The following is a 19,943-nucleotide window of genomic DNA, read 5'->3' as shown; positions in this document are numbered from 1 at the left end:
ACTGGTTTTGTTAGACCTGTTTCCTGGGTTTAAAAGCTGTGATGGAAGAAGTCAGAGGTGAGGAATTTGGCTATGGATGACAAATGGGATGGGAAGAGAGCAGAGGGGAGGGTGACAAAGAGTTTATTTCCATGTCTTGCAAAGCTCAGTATGACACTTTGCTATGTCTGTTTGCTTTTGTGAAAAACACCTTTGTAATGAAACTGTTTAGGCAGTTGTGCACTGGAGAAATTCCCATTAGAAACAGAAAGGAACAAGGTATTTACAAACCATATTGCAGGACAGTGTTGGCAATTTTAAGAGCAGTAGGTCCACATGGCTTGCGTTGGACCTCCTGTAGGTGTGTAATTGAATTAGTCATGAGATAGAGCGGTTCTGTGCACAGCCAGCAGCCGCTGGTACAGGATCCTGGGACGCCTGGCACTCATCCTTCACTATGCAAAGCATAGGCAATCCATTACTGTAAAAAGCTGAAGTCTCCAGCCTGTGAGTCAGAAGAGCTGGTAAGTGGATATTTGTGTGTACAAATCCAGGTTTTTATCTGTTTTCCCTCATCTCTGTGAATGTGTTATCTATGTCCTTTAGTCCAGTGACAGAATAAATTTGTAGGAAAGCCACAAAGAGAAACTTTAAGGAATAGTCTTTCCTTTTTTGCAATCTCATGCTTAATCATGGGGGAAAAAAACAAATAGAGTTTTTATTAAATTAATCTTCACAGAACTGGAGATAACTGAAATTTATATAGTGTGTGGCTTGGCAAAAAAACCCAAAAGCATTTCCTTAGCAAATGGAAAAAAGAAAGCACCTTTGAAAACAACTGGATGGATTTTTACACTGACTGACTTCTTATAAAAATGCAGCTCACATAAACCTGTATTGGATGAATGTAATAGTTTGTTAGATTTTTTTTTTTTAAATTATCTATAATGGTTAATGTTCTTGTATTAAAGAAAAGTGAAGAATCTATAAGTAAATAGTATTTATTTTATTTATTATTTCTATTTTATTTAATTTATATTATTTTTTATTTTATTTTATTTTACTGTATAAAATTAATTATCTGTGTGTACTAACGGAAGATTAGGTTTTAAATTAAAGTAGGTGTGGGGGTTTTGTATAGCTACTGATACTTGAAGAAGTCAGGGAAATCCAAAACTCTTGTATTTATCACTAATATCGTTGCTAAAATGAAGTGCCATAGAATGCCTTTAAAGATAGTAAAACTAATAATACTAACCTTGATTACTGGACAGTTGCCAGCTCTTTGTCATCCTGCAGAAATATATTATACTTGAACTGAGAAAACATGCAGTTGTCCCTCCCCCTCCTTATTCCCACAAACTGAAACAGTATTATGTTAGCATGAGTTGTGCCGAGCCGAATCCAATCTGGAATTAAGAATGCTCCAGGGCATTTTTAATAAACTGTCATTCATTTGAACTCTAACCTTCTTTAATTTGCAGAATCTGGTAACACAGATGTATACTTCAGCCACATTCATTTCTTTTTCTTTTCTTATCTTGGTGTGAAACACTGCTGATTGGACTTGAAAATGTGAAGCTGCAGAAGAAGTAGAAAGTGTTCCTTTAAAGAGTAAACTCAAAACTAAGAAAGAATTATAGTTGTTTAGTTTGCTGTTTTTTCTACCATTTTGAAATGTAAACTTAATTCTAGTAATGATTTTAATAAAATCTTTGAAATGCTGAGGTCAGTTAGGCTTTCTGAAAGTATTAAAAAAAAATAAGGCTTTTATTAGAAAAGGCAAAGGATAAAACGAGGCCGTTGTCTTGCAGAGGGGAAGAAAACCCAGTTAATCATGTATTCAGGGCATAGAGTACTTACTAGCAAAGAACTTTGTATTCCACGAGGTTCTCACAGTAAACTCTTTCAAAACATGACTTCTTATGAATTCTTTAGCGGTATCTAAAATGGCGAAGTTTGTGATTAGAAGTAGTTAGACTAAGAGATATGGTGGTGGGGGGGAATGAGCAGGCTTTCAGGCACTAGCTGTCTTGCCAGGCTGGGTCCGGAGCTGCCCTTCAGCAGCCTCGAGGGAGTTTGAGCTGTAACCGTGACCTTCCCAAAAGGTGTCGCTGCAAGGCAGAGATGCCGCAGGAGCCGGCATCAGCGGCTCTGGGGAAGCAACATTGCTTGCACAGTGGCAATGCCTGCTCCGGCTTCAGCACGTGAAGGCATTTAAAATGCTGCTCGCGTTTTAGAATATGCTACCGATCAACAACAACTACTTTGAGAGACTTTTCTGTATTTTGTGTAAATAAAGGTCTTAAGGATGCATATGTGATAATTGAGGTAGAAAAGATACTTCAGGCTGGGAGGAAAATGGCTGGATGAGATATTACAGGTAACATATGGTCATGAATACAAACTTTATCTTGACCCTTTGTACAATGATAGGAAAAGTATGTAAATACGTTACTTGGTCATTATTCAACCGATACTTCAATAGGGGACTCAGTTCAGTATCTGGAGAGTGGAAAAACTAAAAAGCAACTGGAAGGCAGGACCATACCAGTGCTTTGGAGAGGACAGGACTCCCGGACACACGTTATTCTCCAGACGAAGTGCCCCTAAATGCAGCAAAAGACGCATTTGCCATTGAAAGCTAAAATTTTGCACTAGTAGTACTGGATTTGTTTCCATTTCTTACAGTAGGATTAAGAGGTAGTAAATCAACATTAACCTGTAATTTTTTTCTCTACTATAATTTTAATTCTAATATCAAAGAAGAGAACATGTGCTTACATTAAGAATTTGGTTCAATTTACAATGCTTTTTTCCCCCTGGACTTTTGTATCTAGATTATATTGCCTTCAGTGTTTAAAATTAATTTTCCATAGTAATATATCTGCTACAGCTATATAATAAACACGCTAAGATGATTGTGTGTGCAACTTCAGCATTCACACATTTACATTTGATAGTAGTTGGTTAAAAAAAAAATCAGTTTCTTCTGCACATGCCTGCCAGTTGAATTCTGCTGTAGGTGTTGGTGAGACAGTTAACTAGGAAAACACAACTCTGAACTTGGGTCATATTCAAAAAATGAAGGAAGAACTAGCTGGCAAATATTGTGTTGAAAGTGTAAATGAAGGTATAACTTTCAAGTCTACACGTGTTAACGATTTGTGGTTTGAAAAAGTTTTCATATTTAAATTTTTAAAGTTTTTTTCCCCTCTCTCTTAAAGTTTGATTTCTTTTGTCTGGTAATATAAGAGCTTTGTTTTCCACAAGTCTTTAATTCCCTTAAATGTTTTAAAATGTAACTGATGTGATATATCAGAACTTAGGAGAGCATTCAGTCAACAGGTTGGGTACTGAATTCAGCTGAACCTGTAGGAAAAGGAAGACAATGATAGTAAGGATATGGAAGTGCTACTATTCTGCCTTTTTATGTTCTCATCTGTCAAACAAATCTGCAAGTATGGAGTGACTTGGTGTTTAAAGATACTGTCTCAAAGCAAGAATCTGTATGAATGAATGACTTTGCAGTCTTGAATCCTTACTACTGTTTCCATCAATGTATGTTGCCTGGAATTAACTAACAGGCTGGAGGCTCAGCAGAAACTACATGCAGTTTTTAGCACAAGGGTGAGCCTAAGAAATAACCCAAGAAAACAGGGAGAAATACCATATTATATCTCAGTAGTTGAGGCTTGTCCTTGTTGGAGACAGCATGGGTTTGTGCTCTTGTACTAAACCCAAAAATTAAGTATCTGGTGTTATATTAGAAATTGAGTATATTTTTTAAGAAATATGATCTGTCTTGCTCCTCCTGGTTTGGTTTTTTTCCCCCTGGGATTTAAGTGCAAATCCAGCTTTTTTTTTTTTTTTTTTTCTTATTTCCCTCAAGTATATTTTCTCTTTGCTGCTTCTACTGTGAAAGTTCACTAGATAGTAATTTTACAAAGATATCTAAAGCCTTCATCTTTCTTCATGGTTTGCTTTAGTGGAATCTTGCACCTGTACAGACGCTACTGCACAATTTGCACTCCTTGCTGTTTCATTTACATTGGTATTACACAGGTTTCACAAGTGGAAGGTTGAACATCAGTAGCTTCAATGCTATTGCTAATTCTGATCCTGCATTTGTGAAATGTAACTTCTTACACACTGAAGGGTATCAGATGTGTTCTAGTATTCCACTGATCTGAGTGTTTATAAAGATGCAGATGCAGCTGGTGTAGAAGGGGTAAATAAGCAGTGTATCATTTTCAAACAGGGTGTGAATCCTCATTACAATTTGATGAAGACTGTATTATTAACTTTGCTTTATTGAACCTATTGTTTAGGAAACAATGTGTGTTCAAATTGAAACAAAAATATGTGGCTTACAAACACTGATTGCATGCTAGTAGGATTTAGATAACAACAACAACCAACAATTAAGCACGAGCTTGGGAGAAAACATCTTATTTTCTCTGTAGACACACTGGTTATATGACCACAGTGGAATATTGTCAGGCTTTTCAATACACCGGCAAAAGTGAAGACTTTTCAATGACTTGCATAACATGAACAACTGGAATATATCCTCTCTCCCATTTAATTTTATTTAGATGTTCTTCCTGAAGTGTTGGCTAATTTATAAAATGTTAATATTTGGACAAAGGAGCTGAGAAAGAAAATACAGGAAATAGGACATTAATTGTTTAAATCATTATATCTCACAAAAAGAAATTAAATCTGTTGTTTACTCACAGCTCTTAATGTAAACTGTATTATCTGAATAGGGGGAAATCATACTGGTGTCCTCATTACCAGAGACTATTTGTGACCCTCTAGTTCTGTGAATATAATGATTCACCCCACAAGTAAATTTGCTGCTGCCAGACAGGTGTCATATGTAGTCTTCATTCTTTAGTGTGTTTTTAAAATAATGTGGTAGACCATGTCATACACTTTTTTTACTTCTGAATTTTGTTTTCTGAACAGATGAAGGTTTTCTGAATTCCTGCAATAAGCAATTTATCCTACATCCAGTTGACATTTACCAATGCTACAGAAAGAGTGGGATCACCCTAACTTTCCTGTATTTCATACTTCAGAGATTCTTACAGTTGTCATGAGGAAAATAACTCTGTTGTTATAAAAGCAGTAACAGATATTTAAAGTTCAGAATCCTAGAATAATTCGGGGACCACTAGGGGCAATGCGATCTAAACCCCTGCTCAAAGTAGGGATAACTTCGAAGTTGGTTCAGATTCTCTAGGCTTCATTCAGTCAAGGTCTGAAAATACGCAAGGATTGGAGCATCTAGGGCTTCTCTGGGCAACCTGTTCCGCACAGAAGACTGTGCATTTTTTGATGAAAAATACATGGATTGTCATGATCATAAAACCTATGCAGATATACCTACATCTGCATCTAAAATTTCTGAAACTACGATTATGAGGAGTTACTACCACCCTGAATTTAAATAATATAAATGGTGCAGAAAATATTTATAAATTGTGTCTGTATGTGGCAGTGGCCCAGGTTAAATAGGTTTCTGGTGATCTGTGTTGGTTCTGTTTTGTATAAATGTTGCTTATTGCTCGATGGATTCATGGAAACATTAAGATTTTTTAGTATTTAAAGACTACTTCTGTTAGTTTTTAAAACAGTTAAGATAGGAATGGCTTTGAACAGCCATTTACTTAATTTTGGTTCCTTTTGTGTGTTTTTTTTTCTTCTAGATTTATATAGATTTAAGATTTACTTATTTTCAAGAATATGGAGCTTAAAAAGTTCTCTCTCTTAGGTAGAAGAACTGATGAATGCACTGGAAAAGACTAGACAAGAATTGGATTCTACCAAAGCCCGTCTTGCCTCAACACAGCAGTCTTTGGCTGAAAAAGAAGCACATCTGGCTAACCTGAGAATAGAGCGAAGAAAACAGCTTGAAGAAATTCTAGAAATGAAGTAAGTACATTGATTTCTCTAATTTCTAGAAAAATTAAAAGTACTACTTTCTTGCCATAAGAGAAGGGCTTTTTTTCTGTGTTTTTTCTGTGTATATATTTAAGTTTGAATTGAAGGAGTTACAGTTGTAAGACTTCAAATTCTTTTTGAATTATGGAAATGCAAAAGTTTTCCTTTTAGAAGCACTCAACAGTTGACATGAGAAGAATTTTTTTAAAGCTGTCCTTTGTTACATGCAAATAAAGTATCAGCACAGTATAACTTCCATGAGATATTGAGGGTCTAAAGCCTCATCTTTCAGTGGGAATTCTATGTTGGATTTTCTGTTAGTATCAAATTCAAGAAAAGGGATTTAATAACTTTATATGGATGGTGTGAAGTTTATGGCATTGAATTGGTTAAAAAAACCTGCAAACCCAAAACAACAAAAACCTATTTGCATACACATTATTACTATGTATAAGTGTACAGAACTGAAAAAGGAGGATAGACCTGTAATTTAAATCTGACTTCCTAGCCACAATAAAGGTAAATATCTGTAATTTTGGGATGTTAGAAGCTCTGACATGATCTTTAAAATTGGCAAAAAAGAGTGAACCTGTTGTGACTTGGCTAGGCTGGTAAATGTGTAGTTAACATTCAACAAAGAAAATTCACAGTTGTAATTTCAAAACTTTTATTGAGGAAGGAAAAAAAAAACAAAACAAAACACTTAAGCCATATATAATTTCAGCTAAGTTGTTGTAGATATCCTTACATTTTAAATGAAGGTAAATAATCAGGAAAAAAATTATTTTAATAATGTTGTAGATAAGACAAAGTGGACATGGAGGCATATGCTTACTAGAGTGTTATAAAAGTAGGTTTTATGAATGGCTGCCATGTAAAATAGGTGCGGAAATACAGTAATGTAAGCATGAATGTTTCCAGTGAAATGAAAAGAACTACTTCTTTTGACTTTAATGAGGTCTATATCTATACAGAAAAATGGGAGCACATATTAATTAGAGTAGTATGTGATATTATATTCTATAATAGATACATATTTTTAGTTTTCTGATTTTCTTTTATACATACATATTAATTCATCTATAACTCAGATGCTCAGTACCAGTATATTTCATGCACTCATATGTTTTCTATATAGTGCTTTGGTCTGTTTCTTTGAGTGCATGCTTATTTTTTGTCCTAATGGTAAGATTTTTTTTTTTTTTATCATAATTTTCAATTATTGAGCAACATAGGGGGAAAAAAAAGCAGTATCTTTAATTCTGTTACTGTGACTTTTTTGGTTGGGTTGGGTACACAGAACCTCATGGAACTGTGGAAGGGCATGTATCTTCAGTCTGGGAAGTGAGGTTGGCAAAAGCTTGTGAAGTTTGACTTTTCTTTTGATATCTTTATGAATAAAGGACTGAGTGGATGGTACTTGTGGTGATACTCAGTATCAAATTTCCAAGTTAGGAACAGTTTGGAATTTAAAATGAGATATAAACGTATAGTTTGTTTTTACAGTATCAATTTTAAAAGTAAAATAGTAAAGTTAGAAGAACATTTCAAATTAGCATCTAAAAAATTAAATTCATAAAAATTTCTAGTTAAACGTGTGTTGCTTTTTTTTTTTCTTTTCTTTGAGTAGTCATTGGAATGGTTTCTTTTGTAGAAGACCTCGTTCTTCTTTTTCTTTTTTGCCTTTGATTTCTTAATTGCTACCTTATTAGCTGTGTAAGTATATAGACTTTTTCTGCCATTACCTTTTCAAGAGAAGCAATTGTTCATATACAGTTTTCATTTTTATTCCTGAACTGACCTAAAATTCATCTGAAATTCTAAGTTAATAACAAAACCCTTCTAACCTGTAATAATAAAATACAATTAATTATAATGCATGCTTCTTCCTACTTAGGCCACAGAGGGTTACCAGCTTTCCGAGCTACCTAGCCCTGTGTCATTAGTTGTAAAAGTCTGATGCTCTACCTTATATACAAATCACTCCCCCTGAAATCTATGATTCAGCTAATAACTTAGAATTAGAACTCACCTTCATTAAAAAAACCATATATTCTATTACTATTTTTAATTCTATCCTAACTTTAGTTTCTGTGAAATATGTTACAAAGCTGAGTTCATATTGGAGATGGAATCAGACAGAACTTCTATTGCTTATGGTGAGATGGAAAGAAATGAATACGGCTATCAGATGTCAGGATGGTTTTGCTGGTCTAGGAGATAGGAAATAGAGTTAACGAACAAAACAAAATATATAAAACCACAGCACAATATTACTAAGCAGAGACCACAAATAGAATTATGACAAATTCACATGATCATATTTACTTTTTTGTTTTTACTGCCTCTTTAACAACATTAGTACTGAATCAAAGAAGCAAAAATGAACATATTCATTTGTTGAGCTCCCATTTCATGGGAAGGGCTGTAAGACTGCTATTAAATATAAATTAAATGTAAACCTTAATTTCAGGTTCCTCATTTAATTTAATAAGATATACTCAACAACATAAATTAATAGATACACATGTGTTATTAAATGTCTTTCAGAAATAATTCAGATATTTCATTAAAATAGTTTAATTTTTGAAATTGCTCTGTGAAATAAGTGTATGACAAACTTTATAAAACTGCTGCATTACAACAGAATATACTAAATATGGCATTACATTTTTTTATGAATAAGGTATTCTCAAAAACTGATTGTAGAAGCTAGCTAAGACCCAGACATCCACTGACAGAATAATGATAATTCTGTGTTGTAGTAATATACTACAACAGCATGTCTTCTCTCTGATATTTTAAGATAATTTATTAATTGGCAGCATTGACCATAACTTCTATTTATCTTTTTTTAATTTAATATTGAGCGATTACAGTTTTTGGCTGCTAGCTTCCAGTTCAACAGGCATGAACTGTGTGTTTAAGAACATTCATGATGATTTCCTATGCTTATATTATGTTTAAGTTCCAAACATAACTCTGCATTCTAGGCCCATCTGACTGACATTGCCAAGATCCATCTTAATTTACTGGCTACAATCAGTTGTCAGTTTTAGATAACTTCTTCAGTTGTCATTACATGTTCCCATATACATTCAGTTATTTAAGGAAGTTTAGAATAAAATTGGTTAGCAGCTTAATCTTGTTCATTGTCTGGTTGGTCTTTTTGAACTGGAAACTAGGTAAGTATCCATTAAATGAAAGGTAGTTAGATGGAAGGAGATAAACATCAAGTTATTCTTAACTTGATGCCAACATGTGAAAAAATAAGATTTATTTTGAAGAATACTGAAGTGTTAATTTTGAGAAGGATTTGCATGTGCATGCTACTTTCTAAATATATGATTTTTTTTTCCCCCCGAAATGTCTATTAAAAATATTACTATATTAGTTCTGGAGGAAATATTTTTGTTATGGTCATATTATTTTAGCAGTGCACACATAACTCATACTGACATTAATGGAAGTTACGCATACATGTTAACAGTAAAATGCAGCATGTGTTCAAATCCATCATTTTGCCTAATTGTCTTAATGCTTTGTGCTCTTTCTATCTCTGAGCATTAAAAAAAAAAAGACCAATGCACTTATTTTTAATAAGTGATAGTTTAAAAAAAAAATCTGTATAGCATAGTGTGACAAAAGGCACGTTAATGTTTTTTAAAAATGTATTTATCATCCATAGAAATGTTTCAATTGGCCTGAACTTAAAAATTGGTAGTTAGAAATATATATCAAGACTACTTTTTCCAGACATTGTTTTTGTTTTCTGAGAGTCCTCAAGAAGGAGCACAGCCTGATGAGAACTTCACAAGGCTTGCCTAGAAAAGCTTATTCATTTTGTAATATGAAGAGCTTGAGGGTAGGAGAAGTTTCTGCACTGTGATGTGGTGGGGTTTTTTTTCAGATGTTTCAGAAATGTCATATTTGTGGAGCATACTTTCATGACCACAAGGCGTCCACAATGCTTTCATACAGATGTCCTTTCCTATACGGTGGTTCCTTCCAAAACTCATAAACCTGCTTGTAACAAAATTAGATAGCTGTATAGATAGATAAATAAGTATTTATATAATATTAAAATTGCTTTGTATATGTATGTGAAATAAACGCCTGTTCGTATGGAAGGTGGATTTTACTCTATGGGGTAGATCATCTTTTTAGAAATGGTCAAAATTATTTTCCCTTTGAAAGATATGAAGTTTGGCCTGGAGAGCCAATAGTCATAAAAGTAAGTCTAATGGCATGTGAGGGAAAAGCCATAAACATTATTATCACCCTTTTTGTTAGTTCAGCTTTTAAATTATATGCATGTAATCTTCAAGCTGCAACCACTGAAGTTAAAAACAAAACAAAACAAACCCCAACCCCCCAAACCCCCAAAACTTTTTTATCAAAACTTGGGGTTTTCTTGGTTAAAAGCCCTTAAATTAACTTTCTGTGGTGTTTACTCTACTTAGAAATATTTTTAAATACAAGATTAAAAAAAAGAAAATTATTTCCTTGTGGTTTTGCATTAATTTGATGATCTTTCAGTGACTTAGATACATGTGACAAACATTGCACTTAGTATTGAGTGACCATGGGAATAAACCCCCAAAGACTGAACTTCATGTTTTGACTTGAAGAACTGTGAATTCTTAATTTTTGAGATCCAACTGTTAATTACTGTTTCCTTTAGCAGTCAACTCAGTACACTCAGTGTTCTGAAGCTTTCAGAGTATCCTGAATGAAATTCTTGCCAAGAGTTTGAAAGGTAATTTCCTTGACTTTGATAGAGTTCATGCCATCACCTGTGGGTATTGCTAAATCAGTTCAGTTGGAAGTGACTTTGCCCTGAAATTCACTACAAATTTCCAGAAGAATAAGTATTTTCCCTTATGTGGAATAAATCAGATTACTTCAGTAACGAAGCATTAAAGATCTCCTAATAAAATAACCAGCTACTAGTCCTTTCATTCAATAATAAAAATAGAACATTGCTGTGCTGTCCAAAGAAATGTATTTTTCAATTAGATTTTGCAGTAAATATTCTTACAGTGACAGTATAAAATTAAACATCCCTTCCTTTGTTTAAGAATGTCCACCCTTTTTTTTTTTCACTGAAAATAATAAATGAATATTGCTTATCTCTGTTTTTCAGTATGTTTACTTTATTCATTTAACAGCACCTGTGTATAGTCAAGGATGAAATATTTGTGGAAAGAAGGGGGTAAAATGTTTTTTCCACCAAGCATTCAGTCCCACCAGCTGCCACTCTGCAGAAGTGCTGAACACATACTGCACTTTTTACCTGCTGGGTTAGTGGTTCAGCTGCTCTGCCAAACAAGGAGAGGGCACTTGTATTTGCCACTAGATGCCAGTCTCGGGTGCAAGACCATGGTCTGGATCTGCTTGGTTCAACAAACTGAGTATGAGCAGCTTCACAAAGTAAGCAGGAAGCTTGTCTTGTTGCAGGGAAGAGAATGGGTCTTATCTATTTGTCTGTCACCTGGTCTGACTGGTCCTCTCCTTCCTTTTAGTGCAGGAAATTCAAGCATGGCTTCATAATGGACTTGTGAGGGTATTGCAGGGATGAAGAGGGACTTTGAATGGATTCTGGAAGTCAGGGATCACAGCCTAAGGGGAGGACTGTGTAAGATGTAAAACTAGAGAGTCACTGTCAGAGTTTGTAGGGAAGTCAGAATGCTTTATGAAGTACTTCTGGCAGAAGTATAAGGAAGTTTACCATTCATCTGGTTTTCTGCAGACATACCCCTTTTTTCCATCTATAAATTTTACTGGAGTAGAAGTTGGGGATTTCACATCTGTGTAGCAGCTCAGCAGGAGCTGCAGCTCTGACAAGGGCTGTTGGATGTCCAGAGAATCCAGACATGTTTCCAGCACCTGGACAAGTCAGCTCATGTCCCTGCCTTACATTCTCCTATTACTATTTCCATCCATCACCATCTCAGACTGGCATTTGGGGAGGGAAAGCGAAAGGAACTCAACATGTTTTCCGTTATTTATGTCCTAATTACTCTACCCCAAAAGGTTCTGTCACCCACAGGATAGTGGTTTCTTCCTCATCACTGTGGGTACAGCTATGGTCAGAAGTGCTTCTGAAATCTCTGTGTGAGCAGTAAATCCAGTGCATCTGGAACATTTCAGAGTAATTATGTATGCAATTCACCTGTTCAGTGCATACACAGGCCAGAAGCATGACACTCATTGACAGGAAAATCCCTGATGACATCGTAGGGACTCTACTTGCATGTGGTCGTGAAGTTAATTTCCTTTTTGGGGGTCTTCCATACAGCAGCAATGATGAGGAAAGCAATATAGCAAGGTGGGAGAAGCTGGCAAGGTGATCTAAGGTTGGAATTACTCTCTAAAATTGCTTGGAACTCACTCTTTAAAACGACTTAAAACAATAACTTCCCTATAGACACTCTCTGCTTTCTGTTGTCACAGTTAGGCAGTGCTTTTCCCCCACTCCCTTCTTTTCAGAAAGGAAAGCAAGAAGGTAGATAACCATTTCTCTTGCCTACACTGGAAACTGAGGTGTTTAACTAAAAGGTTTGGGCAACGATGCTTAGCTTATGCTCCTTTTTTAAATGCTAGTATATTCTAAAAAGAGCCAGCACCTACCTTGGAGATACTAGTAGTAGTGGGTACATGGCATTAAAGGATACTCTTCTAATTGAAGTTTAAGCAAATACAACAGGGTCACATTTCTTAGACTCTTAATAAGGTATTATTTTGAAAGTGGGATCATTTTAAAATATTTTTTAAACTTTGTCAGCTTTAATACAGCTATATTTTGAGAAAGACAGCTATGATAATTTCTCTAACATGAATTCGTTAACATATCTTTACTTAATAGACTAGTGTATAAATAGCTGTGGAGAAAAAATAATTTTCAGAAAGCAGCTTACTATTTTTTGTAATTTTATTAGAGGGATTATTTTGACTTGTTTCAACTGTGGTAAAGTATACTATAAACATGTTCTGTGAATGGATAGCAAGTTGATTGTCTCAAAATTGTACCATTTCGAATGTAGAACACTAGACTGTTTTTTAGTAACCTGTGGACTGCTTCCATTTAATTGTAGGATTCATGCTGAGAGTGTAGAGAGTCATATCCCAAGTTAAATACAAACAAAACAGCAGGATGTTGATACAACTGTGACTTCCATAGGAAGTAGTTAGAATGGTAATGTGGTCTCCTTCTAACTTGGGTGGAAAGTCTCTTGTGACTGCTTTTGCCCCACAGACCTGTAACACAGCATGCCTTGACTAACATTTTTGACACCAACTTGCAAACACCATAAAGATTAGAGAAACCCAAATGAAGGCTTTGTTCTCTGGAACAGAAGCTTTCTTCACTGAAATGAAGAGATGTTTTTCTTTTGTAAACAACGAAGGGGCACAAAGCAATAAAGTGTTTCTCTCTGTGAGAATAGAATGAGTGAACTGTTTACTTGGCAAAGCGCTTGTCTTATTTAAAGACTTATGAGTGTCACCAAGTTCCTATTCACTTGAGAGTCTTATATGTTCAGACTAAATGACAGTATACTTTGATTTTATTTTATAAGATTCACGATGTTTGAAATTTCATCAGCATGGGAAGAAATTGTGCCATTTCTCTTCTTTGTTTTGTTCTTGTTAAGGTCATAATTTACTTTCAGAATAGATTGTCACCTGCTCTTGAAGGTTAGTAAGATCAATTTAGGATTTCTCTGAAACGTGATATGGGAGGCTGTATTTTACCTGCTTTTATATGGGTGTCCAAGTAAAGGAAGCTGGAGCCTCTTCCATGTTTCCTGTCCCCTTTAGACAGCGGGAGAGTGCAGTAACAACCTTTTCAAAGTGTTTCCCTCCCAGGAAGGCAATGTCTTCCTCTCTGTTATGGAATGGCAGTAGTGTTTCTTATGTCACAGAAGCATTGCATGAAGGCAAACCAGAAAGAGTTCAAACATATTCCAGACAACATATATTATGGTTATAATAAATAAGCATACTTTTCTCATCTATAAAATGGGTCTGGATTTTTACCAGCTTCTTTTCTTCATCTCATAAGTATTTTGGCTTAATTATCATGCATTTCCATGAGTAATGTTCTTAAGAAACTATAGAAATTTAAGCTTATGGCCCTCTAGTTGTAAAAATGATCTTCCAGGTTCCTATGATGCATGTGGTTTGAGGCATCTGCCAGGCAGAGAAAGGGTCTTTGATTGTCGTTGCCCCTCTGTATGGTCGTGCATTTTTCTTTCCAATTTTGTTGCCATTATTCTCTACCCATTCAGGTACCTTACATCAGTAGAAAAATAACAGTCAATGCTCCAGCAAACATTTTATGTTGGAAATTCCACAATACTTCTTAGGGGTTTTATTCCTTGAGTGCTTTCCCCAGAACCTGAATGGTAGAGAGATCAAGGGGATCCTGCAGCTGCTTTATGAGGGAGAGCTTAAAGACTCTTCCCTCTGGGGAGGGGAAGGCAGGGGGAGGATATGTTTGAAGTTGCAGCATCTCAAAGGAAGGCATAAACTGAATGTAGAACTGTTGTTTGCCAGATCCCCCAGCATGAGGAATATCAGGCACTTGCTGAAGTTAGTCAGTGATCGATATGAAAGAGAGAGAAGTGCTGCTTTATGGAGTGGTTGGTTGGTGACCTTCTGGAACTTGCTTCCACAGAGGGCAGGGTGGCATCAGTTGGTTCAAAAAGGGATTAGACAAATTCATGGACAAGAGGTCCGTAAATGGATACTTCTTTATATTGTTGTTCTTGAACTATGTTCCTAAAATTTATTTTCGCTGTGAAATACTAGCTCTTTCCTCCCACATTGCTCCCTTACACTGAAGCACATGTAGTTAATGATCAGATGATTTTTAAAACTTTTTTTTTTTTTTTTGAGAACCAGTTATATTAAGTCAACTAATACACTCTGGAAAGCTTAAAGGCCTCACTTTGAATAGCCTTTTGCATCTTCTGTTGCACTATAGTGTATAAGTGGATTTACAAGATGATGCAAGTGACAAAATGATTGTTTTAAAGTGCAGGTTATAAGAGTGAGATACGACAGTTACATTAAATTCTATAGTGACTGAACCACTTAGAAGACAGACGGGATTAACAGTGCTTCAGGTTTACAGGTGTCTCAAGCTGCTTGAAGGACTTTGTCTTTTGTAATGCAAATGAAAATTTGAAGAAACAATTGCAATTGAAAATCATTACATTTGCTTCTCCTCTTTAAAAATCAACCTCTTTAAACTAAAATGCTTTTCTATTTTTTAATTTATAAATAATGTGCTAGGGCTTAAAATACACCAGTTTAGTCTATGGTGTATCCTTGATTAGTAGCATTCTAAATTCATGTGAGGTGGAACACTATTCAGAAAAGGACAGTGATGAGAAGGATAGTACGTAAAAGTGAGAAGGGACTGCGAGTTAGTATTCAGTGAAACATGGACAATGGTAAAAGGAAGAGGGCTGTACAAACCTGAAGAATGAAAATCCAGGTCTGGATTCTTCCAAAGGAAAGGTATAGTTTGAAGTATGTTTCTATTTCCTAAGAAAGCTTACTATTTTTATCTAAAGTTAACTTACTGGGGCATTTAACAATCTTAACTTTTTAGATAAAGAAGAAAAAGTTTGTATGCTGTCTCCTAAGTATTAAGCACTTTTTGTCTGGTTTCTATTGCACAACAACTTTTTTTTTTTCTTAATGTAAGAAAATATAAGCAATAAAATAATTTTATTGGAAGAACAATACTACAGAAAAAATTGTACTCTGTAATTACTGCTCTTGATAGAGCTATGCTTTGTTTTAAAACTAACTTAAAAGTGCTTTTATTAGCTAAAAAATTAGTGATGATAAAAATGATGTAACTGGATGGCATTTGTTTTGAAGTTCAGCCAGCATGGGAATGTGAAGGCCTCCACCTCTGATAATCCACTCAAAAGAACAAGTGGCTCAAAAGACAGAAAGGAAGGAGTAGGAGGCTGAAAGTAGAAAAAGAAAAAGTTAGGCTTCTGTTTCATGGATTTTCTTTTTTTTTTTAAGCTGACTGAATTATGCCCTTGTCTACTGAAACCCTCTTAGTGTAATTCCCATTGGCCTCCGTGACACCTAGGGCAGCGCTGATCAACTGCAGGCTCCCATATTCCTAACCTCAGCCAACTGAATATGATTCTAGCAGATGTTTCTGCATTTTAGACCTCAAAATATGATGGGTCAGGTATTTTTCCTTTTTCCAGTGGCAAACCTTGCGTACTTGAGACCCAGGACGTGCAATTCAGTGGTAGGAATTATGAGCTGAGGGTCTCTCCAGTGGGTTAATGCTGAACTTAGTGTAAACTCAGATCTTTGAAAATGGAGAACCAAAGAAATGTAAAGGTTTGGATCATTTAAACTAAATTACTGGATTATTGCTTAATATTGTATAAAAATATAAAATGTGCTTAGACATGTATATGATGATGTTTTCTATTAAAAGGTAAAGGTCTTACAAAGTCAGAAGTAATCAAAAAGGAACAGCTTGCTTATTGGCAGAAGGGAAAAGTTCAGTTAGCTTTCTCTGCCTTTCCATTACTCCTTAGGTGCTATGAAGTAAATCCACTGCTGCCTCCTTCCTCTGCTTGCTCATTCCTTGCCCTCCCCGTGCCCGCAGCAAAACAAGTACTTCTCTGTGTGCTGTGGAAAAATAAATCTAAGTTCCTATTGCTTTGTTTCCTCTGATTGGGTTCTCTTGTGTCTAATAAGGTGCAAGATGTGCTTGAAGTTTTGCACTCTCATGTCTGAGAGCATTCATTAATGCTCTCTAATGTGCATTGTCTCATGCTTTGTAAGGTGTGAGCTCATGGGACAGCCTTTCTCCCTGTAAGGGCATAAGTAAGTTTTACTTTCTTATCTAAGCGATTAAATTACATCTGTAAGAATTTATTGTCATAGACGTCTGTACCTCTATCTTGAAATGAGTCAAAGGGTTTCTGTCTTTTGGGGAGGGAAACATGCCATATTTTAAATCCAAGAGAGCTTCACACTACTTGTTCTGGTGGTGTTTATGCCCTCCCACTGAACTGTGTATAGCCTATCTATTTGGAGTATAAGCCTGACAAGACTGATCAATACTCTTTATTAATACAGTGCCAGGCATAATTGATCTCCTTCTATGACCTGGTGACCCGCCTGATGGATGAAGGAAAGGCTGTGGATGTCATTTACCTGGACTTTAGCAAGATCTTTGACACAGTCTCCCATAGCATTCTCCTTGGGAAGCTGGCAGCTCCTGGCTTGGACGGGTGTACTCTTCACTGGGTAAAAAACTGGTTGGGTGGCCGAGCCCAGAGAGTAGTGGTGAATGGAGCTAAGTCCAGTTGGCGGCCGGTCACGAGCGGTGTTCCCCAGGGCTCCGTTTTGGGGCCAGCCTTGTTTAATAACTTTATCAACAATCTGGATGAGGGGATTGAGTGCACCCTCAGTAAGTTTGCAGATGACACCAAACTGGGCGGGAGTGTCAACCTGCTGGAGGGTAGGATGGCCCTGCAGAGGGACCTGGACAGGCTGGATTGATGGGCCGAGGTGAACTGTATGAGATTTAACAAGGCCAAGTGCCGGGTCCTGCACTTGGGTCACAACAACCCCATGCAATGCTACAGGCTTGGGGAAGAGTGGCTGGAAAGCTGCCCGGCAGAAAAGGACCTGGGGGTGCTGGTTGACAGCCGGCTGAACATGAGCCGGCAGTGTGCCCAGGTGGCCAAGAAGGCCAACAGCATCCTGGCTTGTATCAGGAATGGTGTGGCCAGCAGGAGCAGGGCGGTGATTGTGCCCCTGTACTTGGCGCTGGTGAGGCTGCACCTGGAATACTGTGTCCAGTTTTGGGCCCCTCAGTACAAGAAAGACATTGAGGTGCTGGAGCGTGTTCAGAGAAGGGCAACAAAGCTGGTGAAGGGTCTGGAGACCAAGCCTTATGAGGAGCAGCTGAGGGAACTGGGGTTGTTTAGCCTGGAGAAGAGGAGGCTGAGGGGAGACCTTATCACTCTCTACAACTACCTGAAAGGAGGTTGTAGTGAGGTGGGTGTTGGTCTCTTCTCCCAAGTAGTTAGCGATAGGACGAGAGGAAATGGGCTCAAGCTGCGTCAGGGGATGTTTAGGTTGGATATTAGGAAAAATTTCTTCACGGAAAGGGTAGTCAAGCATTGGAACAGGCTGCCCAGAGAGGTGGTGGAGTCACCATCCCTGGAAGCGTTCAAAAAACGTGTAGACGTGGCACTTCGGGACATGGTTTAGTCTAGTCTACCCTTGATTGGTTTAGTGTGGACTTGGTAATGGTAGGTTAATGATTGGACTGGATGATCTTAAAGGTCTTTTCCAACCTAAATGATTCTATGATTCTATAATGAGCTCCCATCCTTCATTGGCCATCAAGCATTACTATTAATAAACAAGTTAATAATAAAAACATTGTATCATGTTATCACTGTCAACACTATCTAAACAATGAGAGTGTAGAAATATTGCAGTAAAAAGAGAATTCTTGAAATATGTTAGTAAAATATGGCATAACACACAAAAATGTGCTAAAACACTGAATTTCTAATGAACAACACCTCTCCTTTCAATGCTGTGCTGCTGTTCAGCAGAGACCGACGGATCACAACTTATGTGATGACAGTGGAAATTAGGATGAGCTCATCTCAATTTTCTCTGATTGTGAACAAGCTTGGCTGTGTCCACACTGCTGTGCAGTGCACTAGGGTATCTTTGCAGTGCACCAGGTTATCTTAGCAAAGAAAAACCCTATTTAAGAAGGTACATTATATAAGTCTGTGCTATGTCTTATAGTGTTCAGGATAAACATCACCCTAAAAGGACACCTTGGCTTGCTTCCTTAGAGTGAAGTGGCTTCAACTGAACAGATAAACTTTTCCAGGTGAAACAAAAGCATAGTGACGACACAAACTTATGCAGAATATTGTTCCTGGAAAGATTTTTTTTTCAGTTGTTGGTAAATAGAAATGTTGTATTTGTAGCGGAGCTTGCATGATCCTAATAGGAGTACTGTGCTTATGTCGTGGTTTAGCCCCAGCCAGCAACTAAGCACCACGCAGCCGCTCGCTCACTCCCGCTACCCTGATGGGATGGGGGAGAGAATTGGAGGAGTAAGAGTGAGAAACACTCCTGGGTTGAGATAAGAACAGTTTAATAATTGAAATAAGGTAAAATGATAATAATAATAATAACAACAACAACAACAACAACAACAATATACAAAGCAAGTGATGCACAATGCAATTGCTCACCACCCGCCAACTGATACCCAGACAGTTCCCGAGCAGCGATCACTGCTCCCCAGCCAACCCCCCCCCAGTTTCTATACTGAGCATGACATCATATGGTATGGAATAGCCCTTTGGCCAGTTTGCATCAACTATCCTGGCTGTGCCCCCTCCCAGTTTCTTGTGCACCTGGCAGAGCATGGGAAGCTGAAAAATCCTTGACTAGCATAAGCAGTACTCAGCAACAACTAAAAACATCAGTGTGTTATCAACATTCTTCTCCTACTAAATCCAAAACACAGCACTATGCCTGCTACTAGGAAGAAAATTAACTCTATCCCAGCCGAAACCAGGACAGCTTATTATGTTGCATTTTAGTATTTAAAAGTATATTGGGGGATGCAAGTGGAAGACCGGGTATATTTTTTTCCTCATATTTAATAGCGAATTTCTCAAAACCCATCCAGTTTTAGTTTTGTAAATGTGTAGACACTAAGGAGGGAACTGTGATTTACTGGCTTAGATTGGAAATGTAAAAATACTTTTTTGTGGTTAAACTCTTCCCAGTTTCTAACCACTCCTGCCTCAAACATGTAGTTTATCTTTGTTGCATTTGCCTCTGACCAAAATTAGGCCACACAGGCCTCTGAGGATCACCATATTGCTGAAGTCATTCTAGTTACTACGGATTCTTCTTTTTTGCTTCCCAACAAACTCATCTTGCATTCTTTGAAGACTAGCTTACAT

At 36.8% G+C, this 19,943-nt stretch overlaps 1 protein-coding gene across 1 annotated transcript in view; it reads left to right on the top strand.

Moving 5' to 3' along the window:
- The window catches only part of ERC2 (ELKS/RAB6-interacting/CAST family member 2), a 458,173-nt gene that overhangs the window by 274,870 nt on the left and 163,360 nt on the right, over positions 1–19,943 (top strand). Inside the window, exon 16 of the mRNA XM_075714165.1 lies at positions 5,762–5,922. Coding sequence (XP_075570280.1) covers positions 5,762–5,922 — 161 coding nt within the window. The remainder of the gene's footprint in view (positions 1–5,761; positions 5,923–19,943) is intronic.

Source organism: Pelecanus crispus, chromosome 7 (assembly GCF_030463565.1).
Source record: "Pelecanus crispus isolate bPelCri1 chromosome 7, bPelCri1.pri, whole genome shotgun sequence".
NCBI lineage: Eukaryota > Metazoa > Chordata > Aves > Pelecaniformes > Pelecanidae > Pelecanus > Pelecanus crispus.
Note: the sequence above shows the minus strand (reverse complement) of the source record. Positions and strands in the feature narration are given on the sequence as shown.